Source organism: Siphateles boraxobius, unplaced genomic scaffold (assembly GCF_051911475.1).
Source record: "Siphateles boraxobius isolate OS27281-9 unplaced genomic scaffold, OSU_SipBor_1 9, whole genome shotgun sequence".
Taxonomy (NCBI): Eukaryota; Metazoa; Chordata; class Actinopteri; order Cypriniformes; family Leuciscidae; genus Siphateles; species Siphateles boraxobius.
In genome coordinates, this window is record NW_027509219.1 from 14,656,328 (window position 1) to 14,668,706 (window position 12,379).

General features: G+C 41.8%; 1 protein-coding gene across 2 annotated transcripts in view; it reads left to right on the forward strand.

The window, feature by feature from the left end:
* Window positions 1-2,525: 2,525 nt before the first annotated feature.
* kcnip3a (Kv channel interacting protein 3a, calsenilin) overlaps window positions 2,526-12,379 on the forward strand; it is a 78,558-nt gene continuing 68,704 nt past the window's right edge. For both annotated transcript variants that reach the window (XM_077224519.1, XM_077224520.1), the window contains exon 1: window positions 2,526-2,690. In XM_077224519.1, the coding sequence (XP_077080634.1) occupies window positions 2,685-2,690 (6 nt within the window). In that variant the 5' untranslated portion in view covers window positions 2,526-2,684. The remainder of the gene's footprint in view (window positions 2,691-12,379) is intronic.

Here is a 12,379-nt window from a genome sequence, read left to right on the forward strand (position 1 = left end):
ACGGCCAGGCAGAAGTGGATTTGTTCTCGTCTCAGCATACGACGCACTGTCCACTCTGGTTATCCCTCACTCAACCAGTCCCCTCGGGGCTGGATGCTATGGTGCAGACGTGGCCGAGGCTACGTCTGTACGCATTTCCCTCCGTTGCTCTGCTCCCAGGAGTTCTGGAGTGAATCCGCCAGGATGGAATAAGCCTATTTAGTAGCACCACCCTGGCCGAGCTGAATTTGGTTTGCGGACCTAATTTTTCTCCTCGACGGACCTCCCTTGGAGGTCCCGATCAGGAGAGACCTTCTGTCTCAGGCAGGGGATGCAATATTGCACCCCCGGCAGGGGATTTGGGAACTGTGGGTTTGGCCTCTGAGGGGGCCCAACTCATAGAGAGTGGTCTCTCAACCGAGGTTGTTTAGACCATTCTAAGCTCCAGAGCTCCCGCTACGAGGAAACTATATTCACTATTTCGAGAGTTTTTCACTTCTTGGTGTTACCAGCATCAGTGGGATCCGGTTAACTGTTCAGTAAACACAGTATTCGAGTTTCTGCAAGAACGCTTTGTATCAGGTCTATGTCCTTCCACGCTTAAGGTATAATATGTGTGGCGGCCATTGCGGCTTTCCACGCCCTAGTGGGTAGTACATTTTTGGGTCGAGACCCCCTGATGACTCGTTTCCTTCGTGGCACTTTGAGGCTGAGGCATGCAACTTGCACTAAGGTGCTGGCTTGGGACCTTGCAATAGTTCTAGAAGGCCTATCTGGGGCTCCCTTCGAGCCCTTAGATTTGGTCTCAGAGAAGTTCCTTTCTTTTAAGACTATTTTCTGCTAGCTATTTCGTCCCTATAAGAGTCAGACCTTCAGGCCCTTTCGGTCCCCACCTGCCTTGAGTGCACCGGGATGGCCAAGGCAATCTTACCCGAAACATGGATATGTTCCAAAGGTGCCTACCATTATTCCGAGGCCTATTGTGCTGCAGGTTTCTGTCCTCCCCCATTTTTCGGACCAGGAAAAGCTGAACCTCTTGTGCCAGTGCGAGCACTGGACACTTATGTTCATCGGACTTCTTTGTCGAGAAAATCCAACCTATTGAGCATATAGATAGTCGAGACTATTCTTCTTGCTTGTGAGTCTTCTGGCCAACCATTTGGTGGTCAGGGCTCATTCCACTAGGAGTATGGCTTCTAAGCGTATTATCTGGAGTTCTCTCCAAGACGTTTGTGATGCGGCGGGCTGGTCCTCACCGCTCACATTTATGAGGTTTTACAGCTTGGACCTGGATGCTGCCCCAGGATCCCAGGTGCTTGGTGCAGTGTGACAACAGGCTGACACTCAGGCATTTGAAAGTCTGGCGCTTTGGGTATTCTCGTTCCCATGGCGTCGATGGACGCATCGTTGAGTTCCCTTCGTAAGGGAACGTCTCAGGTTACTATTGTAACCATAGTTCCCTGAGAACAGGGAACGAGACGATGCGTCACCCTGCCATACTTCCTGCATCCCTGTGATCGGCTTGCTTCGGCAATTTTTGAAGCTAATGCCGGTTTGCACCGGATGTGCTTTTATCATATCCTGGTCATGACGTCACCCGCCCGTGACGCTCATTCTTTCCATTGGACTAGTTGACATAGATGCTTCAGACGCAGTCACGCTGGGGGCGTTCCCATGGCGTCGATGGACGCATCGTCTCGTTCCCTGTTCTCAGGGAACTATGGTTACAATAGTAACCTGAGACGTTTTCTTTGTTGTAGTAGGCCACACTGTGCAGTAGGCTACTAGCAAGCTCTATTCAAAGTCAACATGACAAGGAAGTTGCGATCGCTTTTTCTTCCCTATTGTGATGTAGCCTATAGCAATCCATGTGAAACTCTATAACTAGAAAAAAGATAGGGCGGGACTTGATTTTGAACATCGGGAATTGATTGGACTATTGTATTTTTGTGGTTCGCTATTGCTGTGATCTGATGTGATGGACAGGTTGCCCCGCCCTCACGCCAGTAAACACATCATCAGAGAAAAAAAGAGATGGCGCAGGAAGAGGGAGGATAAGATGTTTTGATTTATGAATCAAGATTACGAAGGTACATTAATACAAATAAAAAAAATAAACGATGTGCATGGATAAATCTTTTTAAATACTGCAACGTTCCATAAAAAAACAAGAGTTGTCCATTTTGATTTCATGGTTAACCAAGCAACTGCATAAGATAATATTGTTTCAGTTCCTTCTGAGAATTGAAACCATGACATTGGCGTTGCTAATACCATGCTGATCAATCTACAGGAAAACTAATGGAGCTAATGCGCAAGGTGGAAAAAACAGCTCTTTTAACTTTAGAGGTCGTTTTATTGGCACTTTGCGGTCTCGACATGGCAGCTTCTATATTATCCTAATCTACCAGCGTAGGTTTATGTGAGTTTTTTTTTTTTTATCTGCCAAGATAATAAATTACTTAAAATGGCTAAAGCCACAGACACACATTTGATCCAATATGTCTGGGCGCCCACTCTCTTTGACACACACACACACACACACACACACACACTCAGGAGACAAGAGGAGAGGAGAGAGGCTGGCTTGGGCATTCCCTCACATTCCACTTGACAGATCTGCGCGCTGAAGCTGCTGCTCCTGTAGTGAGTGCAAGACAGACATTTCTCCTCAGCGCTTGAGGAGGATTCATCACAAGAACACAATGCAGGTGAGGAATCGATCACATCACCTTTATTCTTAACGGATGCATTTAAAAAAATGAAAAAGAAACGCTGCATCAAGGGTGCCACAAGGAGCCTATGAATCACAAACAACGTTTAATACGATACAATGGAATGCATATAATAAATGTGAAAAATTATATTCCTTATAAGCTTGCATACATAATTGTGTCTTCTACACGACCATTCGCTGTGCAAGAGACAGAGTTAATGATAGTTACATAATTTCACTCGAACTGTAGATTGCGCGTCCTTAGAGCGCGAGAGGTCGTGGTGTCAATCATATCGTCCTCGTTGTTGTGACTTAATGTGCCATATATGATGCGTATTATTACATATAATAAATATATCATTACCAGTTCGGGCAGTGACAATGACGGACTCTCCACAGCACTTAGAGACCTTTACAGAATATATGTTTCTCGCGCGCGCTTCAAATCCGCTGAGTGCCTGCAATTTAGACTGATGTAATACTCATGGGTGAAAAACCTCTTCAAATGAAATGACATGGTCTTTTAGTGAAGTGGAAAAACACGGGGAGTAAGAAGGGATGAAAAGTTGTGCAGAAACAACCGCACGACCAGGTCGAGTGAGGTCGCGTAAATTTTAGAGAGCAATGCGCGCGAGCCTTTGGAGATAAGAGGCTTATTCTCTGTTTATTTATTTTCCCCCTTTTTCTTGTTTTCATCTCCTCTTGGTTTGGTGAATCTGAGCACACCTAATGATTTGAACGTTTTACGAGACTAAAATCAAATTTGTTAATCTATTGGGGTGATCTGCAGATTTAGCTTGGGGGCAATATCTAATATGATAGTAGGTGGCTTCATGCTTTTGACTCATGTTTATGAGACAGATGGTGAGTTTTGAACCTTGTTGTGCATGATGGCTTCAAGCTGTGAGAGTCCTTCTCACTTACCGCATGAAAGTTTTGGTATTTAAATGGTTCATGTTAGTTTATGTCAGCTTTTAAATAATTACATGGATTGAATCCTGTCCTCACTTTGACAAATGAGTGGTTATTCTCTGGGAGGAAGTCCGGTGCACTTCCCCAGAGCTTTGATCTAACCATGCTTGGTCTGAAAGTAAAAACTAGATTTGCTCATTGTTCTTTGCATGATGATAATAAGTGTTATGCTTTCCTGATGTTTTGAAACATGTGTATTGTTTCTGAAGGGTGCATTAATGGCAAAATGTTCATATTAAACCAAGTGTGAGTCATCAAGTATGGCCATTTTCTAAATAATATCATTACTCCTTTATTATGTTTCTGTCTTGTCTGATTTCGTCAATAGCCTACTTCACTGACTGGATTTGAGATCAAAATTCAAAGATTAAAATTCTGTCATCATTTACTCATCCTCGTGACTTCTTTGAAACACCAAATTAGATGTTTTGAAGAATATCCATGCTGCATTATTACAGAATCAAATACGCACAAAAAGGGAAAGGGAAAAAAGAAGAAAAAAATAGGTTTGACATCAGCAATGCCAACATCTATTTGTTCAGGGCACCAATTATGAATATTTAATTTTATGTGAACTGTTTCTTTAAGAGTTAAACCATATCCAGCTATTGGTTAAATATATAAAACTTTTTTGTGAGTGATTCTTGTGTGATTTTGTTTGTGTCTTTTCTCCATAACGGTTATGTTCTCATAGCAATATCGATAATCAAAACCTCTTAAGTTTGTGTCCATTCAATTTAAACAAAGTGGATGTCAGGGCCGTGGTGCCCTCAGTTATGTGGAAACTAAACACCATTCTTCAGCTAATCGCACCAAATCAATTGGTATAGATAGGTTCTTTCATTAAGGGTAATTCAATGTCCCCTAACACACAACTGCACAGTGGCCTGGTCTCAATAGGGTCCAGGTGAGTGAGAAGCTGAATAATAAATAATTTGGGGTGGTGTGTAATCCACACTACTGCTAAAGTGAAAGAGAAAGGAAATGCCTGGAAAATGGGGAACAGAATAACACAGTGTTGCAGTGAACCAGAGCTGGCGCTACCGACACCAACAGGTCTCATTTATCCTCTGATGAGCGTGATTGAAAGTGTTCAGTGCGAGGTCAGTGCTTTTCCCTCTGTTTATATGCAAGCACATGTGGTCATGAGGTAGCAGCAGCGAAAATGATTGCAATCTGCTATTTGAGAGTCACAAAGTAGGAGAGCAATGTTGTAGTCCTTTGATTAAACTGAAAGAGAACTTCCTTTTGGCCTGCTTCACCCGTAACTGAGTTGGCTGGCTGCAGTGTACTGTTTGGCATCGCTTCTCTGAGTTTTAATCAGGCTGTGGTTCTGAATTTTAAGTCAGTGTAAGCCTAGAACCTGGAACATCGAAACACACCGTCCTGAATTAAACAAGAAACATAAATTGGAAGAATGTTGACGGAATAATAAAAGTAGTATCAGCTTGTGCAGTTTAGTACGGAGGGCCTCATTAATTAATGCTGATTTATTCAATGTGGAATACTGTAGAGTAACTCAGTAAAGATGCAACACACCGTTAATTGACAGTAATGATGATAATGTGCTTATTGCACAGCCAGAGCATGCATATGGCAAATACAATGCAGTATATGCTCAAGTTAATATTGCAACTACATTATTATATTCCTTCCCTATCCAGATGGTCTGACAGAGATCTATGAGTAAAAGCTTTATAAGCCATGTGTCACTAATTATGAAAAATTGCTACTGTACTTGGATCAAACAAGTCAAATGTCTCATATTTTCAAGTTACATAAAAATCTCCATAGTCTGTAGACTTTTAATGTAGGAGGACCGACCTGCCGGCTGTTAGCAGCAGAGGAGAAATGGTGCTTGTTCTCCATTGACTTTAAACTGTCCCCATAGACCCATTATTAACAGACCTGCAAGTACAGCTAGGCAGAAACAGTAAGCCAAAAGCATTATTAAAACAGTTTTTTTTTACTGTTATTCAATAAACAGCATTTCTCAGAGATACAGCGTTTGCTTTGCATCAAACATGCATAGAGTTCAAATTGATGTGCACATTTTGTATTCTTCATGTAAAAATGTGTGCTCTGACTTATTTGTGATCAAATATGACGGACGTTCAGGATGCACTAATATTAAAATTTCTGCCTTGTATATTAATACCTTAAGCCAATAAGCAAAATACAATATATCTATCTATCTATCTATCTATCTATCTATCTATCTATCTATCTATCTATCTATCTATCTATCTATCTATCTATCTATCTATCTATCTATCTATCAATGAATCAATATATCAATCAATCAATCAATCTCACACACACACACACACACACACCACTTCCGTGGTACCCGACTTAGTAATATTCCAATGCAAAATAGAAATAATTAAAACTAAAATATAAAAAAACAAATAAATTGTTATTCATCTATTGCACAAGAGCAATAAGAACAACTAAAATAAAATAAAAACGATTTACATGTGCAAGAATAGTCGGAGTGTGTGTAAGGCTGGGAATGGCTTAAGCCCAAAGTAAACTCAAAGTATACTCCATTTGATAGATTTGATAGATGTGAAGGCACACACGACACATGCGCTCTAGAAAGTCTCATCTTTATCTAGTGTTTGTGCAATTTTTCCCGATAAAAATGTCTTTGTTTTCTGTATTCTTCCGTGTCTTTAGTTTGCTACTGTTAAAGTGTTGCCACCTTGAGGAACAGTTGATTAGTGGAAAACAAATTCAATACGCATGTGACCTGCGCGTACAAATTCGGGTGACGCATGTACAGTACGCTCATACTATTCAAAGTATCCTTTAGGCTTTAGCAGTGTTGGGCAGTAACGCGTTAATAGTAACGCATTACTGTAACGCAGTTACTTTTGACAGTAACTCATACTGTAACGCATTACTTTTTAAATAAATTAACTCCGTTACCGTTACCATATGGTGCGTTGTCCGTTACTTTTTTAAATGAATTAATTTTGGCTGAAGTGTAGCCTACAGCCTAACCTGTTTGCTGCAGCAAGGCATTGTAGGATTGGTGTTAGGATTGCTTGCCACCCGTCCCTTAAAATATGGAATTGTCCCGTATTTACAAGTAAAATGATGCGTCCCGTATCAAATCAATAAGGGAAACGATTTGTCCCGTATTTTACATAAGGCCCACACAAAGCCTGGTTGGATAAAAACATAAGGATTTATTATAATAATAGCAAATAGCCTATAAAGAAATCAATTTCACAATAATGTTACATTATGATTAGAATCAAATGAATTTTGTCCATTGTCTAAGCTTAGAAAATGCACATTTATATGGGCTGAATTTTATAGGCCTAAAATATTGTTTAGTAATTCTGTGAATTACACTGCACAAACCAAAGTAATACTACCCACCGGATGGAGAAGGGTTGGCTCTCAGTCTCCACAGAACAAAATATTTATTTTATTTTATTTTATTTTATTTTTAGTGTTTGCATTTATGAGGAAGAAACAATGTTACGGACGTGATAGTTCTTCGTACGTGAGCTCTCTGAAAGCGGCACTAAAATATGCTTTAAAACTTTCACAGAGACATCAAACAGAAAGCACAAAACCTTTCTTTAAAGTGAATTTCGTTTTGTATTAATTGTATCTTAATTTTAATCAATGTATCATAAACCAATTACCTGGATTTAATAAATAAGAAGTAAATATAGCAGACGATTGATAATCACGAAACGGAGGCGCCAGCGCGTGAACTGGAGCTCGTCTCATAAATGAACCGAAACTCGGCGTATAAGGTAACCTACTTGCCTCACAGACATGTCTACTTATAAACAGAACAATTCAAAACGAAAGAAAACAGACTACAGACTGCTCTCTGCTTATGTAATCTGTATGAAATGTGCATTTCTCTCTGGCGCGTCTACTCCGAAGATCGAGAGTCAGCATAGCGAGTCACCTCAGAAATCCTTGTGATATATTCAGTTTGTGCTGGTCTGACTTAAATAAAATAGTGTTTAAAAATTACTTTCTGTTTAAGTCAGTTTTGTGTTCGTGTGGACCATAATGCATAAAAGAACATTAATGGGAACATTAAAGAATGTTTTTTTTTAAAGTAACTAAAAAGTTACTTTTAACAGTAATGCATTACTTTTTGGTGTAAGTAATCAACAAAGTAATTGAGTTACTTTTTGAATGAAGTAACTAGTAACTGTAACTAGTTACTATATCTTAGTAACTAGCACAACACTGGGCTTTAGCCATACCCTGCCTTCTGCTGCTTCTAATTGCTTTTAGAGAGAGAAAAGCTAACCACAGAGCCGATCCTCACCTCCCTGGGGCCCTAAGCTAAATTCTGTTAAGGGGCCCTCCTATCTGACCCACGAGCCATGTAAAGTAAACCATTTGCCATTGCCATACAGTCACACCTGACACCCCAGTGCTCCCACTCCTTTAACTAGTACTAATGAAAATGTAATTCCTGATATTAGAAATAGACATTGTTACTAGAAAAAGTACATTCTTAATATCAAGAATTCACATTTTAAATAGTACAAATCTGATTATTGATATAAAAAAATGCATCCTGTGAATGAATAAAAGCTAAAATGGCTTGTCATAGCATGCCACAGTGTTTTAAATGATAAAGGCAATACTTGATACTTGATGGTTATTATTTACTGAGAGATGTGCATCCATATTGACCAGTAGGCTATGTCCAGCCAATCAACATTTTAAATGCAATATAGCCTATAAATCAAAGTCAATGTCAATGCATTGCTTTCCATCTTGCTTTATTGCACAAGTCTACCTGATTGCTGTTCCAGCAATTCACTCTAATGGTGTTTTTTTCTCTCTCTCTTTTCATGACCAGAAGGATATAGTTCTGCTTAATTTTCTCATCAATATTGTAAACTTTGATTGACGCGGTTTGACACGAGGGGGAGGCGGGGCCTTGAGTAATTTGTGGGGCCCTACGCAACTTGCGTAGTGTGCGTATAGGGCTGTTTGGCTCTGGCTAACCATAACTGCTGGTTTAGGATCAGTTTTCTCTGTAATATATTAGCATATTGGCAAAACAGATTTGGAGAGCTCTGGAGAGCGTCAAAGGTTTCTATTTACAAAATGTTTTGTGCAGCATTGAGTAATGTAGACAATCCCAAACACATCTGTTGATTTCCTTTAACGCAAAGGCCAATTAGAGGTGTTTAAGTTAGAATCCACTCACCATGGTCTGTCTGCATTCTTGATTCTATAAATAGACTAATGTTTAGGTAAGTATCGGTTTTTAAATAATAATAATCTGAATAATAAAATTACAACACTAAAACAAATAGTGTTAAAACCAACAATTAGTCATACTACAGGGTAATTTTAAGTGAGTGTTATGATGGCAAAGGTAATCTACATGTAAAATATAAAACCGACACAATTAATGAAAAACAGTCCAATATCAACCCATTGCTACACGATTTTTGTACGCACAGGTCACACATGCGCATTGAATTTGTTTTGCACTATATTGTCGATCTCTAAAAGACATAAATGAGAAGCTGAAACATGTTGGAGGATTACATGCATGCACGAATGGATGAAATCGCTTGGAGACATTTGTGCTTACAAACAAGATACACTGCCCAGAACAATTGCTTTCACTGCCCCCACTGTTCCCTGCAGCAACACACAGTCAGTCACACACTCACACACACACTGTATTAAATAGATGTGCTCCCCTAGCAGACCTGCCGCCCTACCCAGACATGCATATGGAGCCGCCATCCACCCACTCACAGTTGAACCAGCTCCATAAAGCACAGAGAAGCATGCGCTTTCTCCTTTCTCTCACAGAGACACAGCCATAAATAGCATCTCGGGCACCTTAACACCCCTCCTGCTGACTATCAAGGGTTACTGTAGACACGCCAGTCCATTATTACAAGAGCGGAGGAACGTCAAGATGGATCCTCTCAGAAAAGGTCATTACTCCCATTGTGTGGAATCATGGACGAGGCATTTCTCCAGAGACAGGGGCACGCCAAGGCATCCGAATGTTTGAATTTCCTGAAAGGAGAGGAAGCTTTGAAATCAATCCTCTTTTCTAGCCTTTGTCCCTTTGTCCCCATCTGTGTGCCTCTGAATCTTCACCTTGTGATCAGCAGAGCCTGTTTTCTCTGGTTCCTGTCAAACTTTTCAATCAGTCTCTCATTTATGCTTGTGAAACAATGCCAGACATCTCTCAGTCCAATCTATCAGTGATCAGTTAAGATCAGTAAAGTCCACCACCAGGATTTAGAGGCTTTCCATGTCGATTAATTTGGTCTAATCCTGAAGGACAGAGGCAGAGTGAAATAGACTTGTGCTGTATAACAGAGCGAATGTTTCGTAAGGGGATTTTACAGGTTGCAAAAGCCATGATGAAAATGCTCAGCAATTTTTTTCCCCTAATTTGTTTAGGGAATTCTGGGAAACTGATTCTAAAGTGCATTTCTCTTGAAGATCTCACCATTTCATTTTTATTCTCAGGAAGGATGATATATATGTTACTGGTTGGGCGGTCCTGAGCCGGGATGATTGACAGGGCAGCGTGCTTGTGGTAGATCATAGGGATTATATAAGAGATGGGATGTAACAAGTCAACACGCATTTTGCTTTTGATATTTCGAGAAACACTGTGTCACTCTCATTTTGTAACAAGGGAAAGGAGAGAGGGAGGTTGTTTTTAGGAAAAGCAATACAAAGGGAAACTACTGGAGAGGGATGAAGAGGGGAAGATGGAGAGATGTGGTATCTGACATCAGGCGTGGGAGGACAGGAAGTGAGTATGGGAAGGGAGAGATTGACAGCAAAAGATATTGAGTGGGAAAGAAAGATGGAGTTGGAGCAGGTATCAGGAGGAATATAGGAGAGAGAAATAGATAGTGGAAGATAGAGAGATTATACTTTACTTTCAGCTATATGTTTGTGTGTGAGAGTTTGTCTCTGTGGAAAGAAGATGAGCGTAGTGTATCATTTACAGTACAGAGACTGACGGAGGGATGGAGGAGCAGCAGGTGTGTGAGCTGATTGCGGGGCCTTTCTTTCTTTTCTCCGTCTCAGGGGAGAATATGCACAGGGTGGTGTCAGCTAAAAATAAACTCCCCCGTGTCTTTGGGACTCGTTCTGGAGCTCAAAGACCTCTCATTGAAAGCTGCAACAACTCAGGACTAGATGCCAATCACAGCGAGTAGTGATAGACTGATTTATCAGCAAGGCTTGTTTTTAGCTAATTTAAGGAAAAAAAATTGGCTGATACTCATGCCAGCTTAGACAACCAATAAACAGAGTTGAGCGACTGATGAAACTAGGGCTGCAAATAGATCAATATTTGCGATTCATAAGTTCCCTATTAGGGAACTCGAGCTGCGTGACAACGCTTTGGGAACGCCCCTGCATGAGTGCGTCATGAAGCACGTATGAAATCAGTCCAATGGCGAGACGGAACGTCATAGGCGGCTGAAGTCATCGACCAGGAAACTATATAAGCACCCCAAAACACAAGCACGTCAGCTTCTGAGTCTTCAGCAAGCGCTCTGTGTGTGAATTATATCAGTCTGTGTCTCAAGTGTTTTTGTCTGTCCCTAGAAGTTGCTAGGCAGGAGTTTTTCACATTTAAAAAACTATAAAAGAGACGATATTCACATATATATATATATAAAATGGCGAGCGAACAGCAGTTCAGAAAGTGTGTTCATCCCTGCCCACGCTATATCACGGGTGGGGACACTCAGGATCTGTGTGTTGTTTGTATGGGAGTGCAGCATGTCCAGTCAGCTCTCGAGGGAGCTGATTGTGTGCATTGCGAGCGTTTGTCCATGAAAACGCTCCGCTCCCGCCGAGCCCTCTTCGAGAAGAGTGGTTCGGTGCGCTCTCCCCGGGGTTCGGGGGTTCGCAGATGGATCTATCAGCGGGGATTGAGACGGGCTCTGCCCTATCTGAGGGTGGTCCCCACCTAGAGAGAAAGGTTTTCGCCGCAGTACACGGCGCTCGTTCTCTCTCGGTGCCCTCAGGGGCCCGTTCTGCCAACCCCGCCTGCGTGCTGGGGCGTAGACGGTCCCAGCGAGCGCTTTCCCGAGGGACGCTCGCTCGCTCCGAGGAGCGGTGTGGAGCGGTTAGACCAGTTGTTCCCTGCCGGTGAGCCGTTACAGGGCACTGTGTCTGCCACTCAAAATATTCCAGAGGCCAGTCTCGAGAGACTGGTACCCTTAGTAGAACTTTTAGCGGATTGGAAGAGCCTTCCAAATATATCTCAGTGGGTCCTGAAGACTATCGAGCACGGGTACGCGATTCAGTTCAGATCACGCCCGCCACGCTTCAGAGGGGTTCTTCCCACAGTGGTGGACCCCGAGTAGGCTCTGGTTATGGAACAGGAGGTGAAAACTCTGCTGCCGAAGGGGGCTATAGAACGAGTTCTTCCTACCAGCAGAGAGTTGGGTTATTACAGCCGATATTTCATCGTTCCAAAGAAGGATGGGGGGTTGCGTCCAATTTTAGATCTGCGCCTATTAAATCGCTCAGTAGGGAAGCTCAAGTTTAAGATGCTGACTCTCAAGCAGATCATGTCACAGATCAGGTCCAAGGACTGGTTTGTCACGATAGATCTAAAGGACGCATACTTCCATATTTCCATCCTACCACAACACAGGAAGTTCCTGAGGTTCGCTTTCGGGGGCGAAGCGTACCAATATCGGGTTC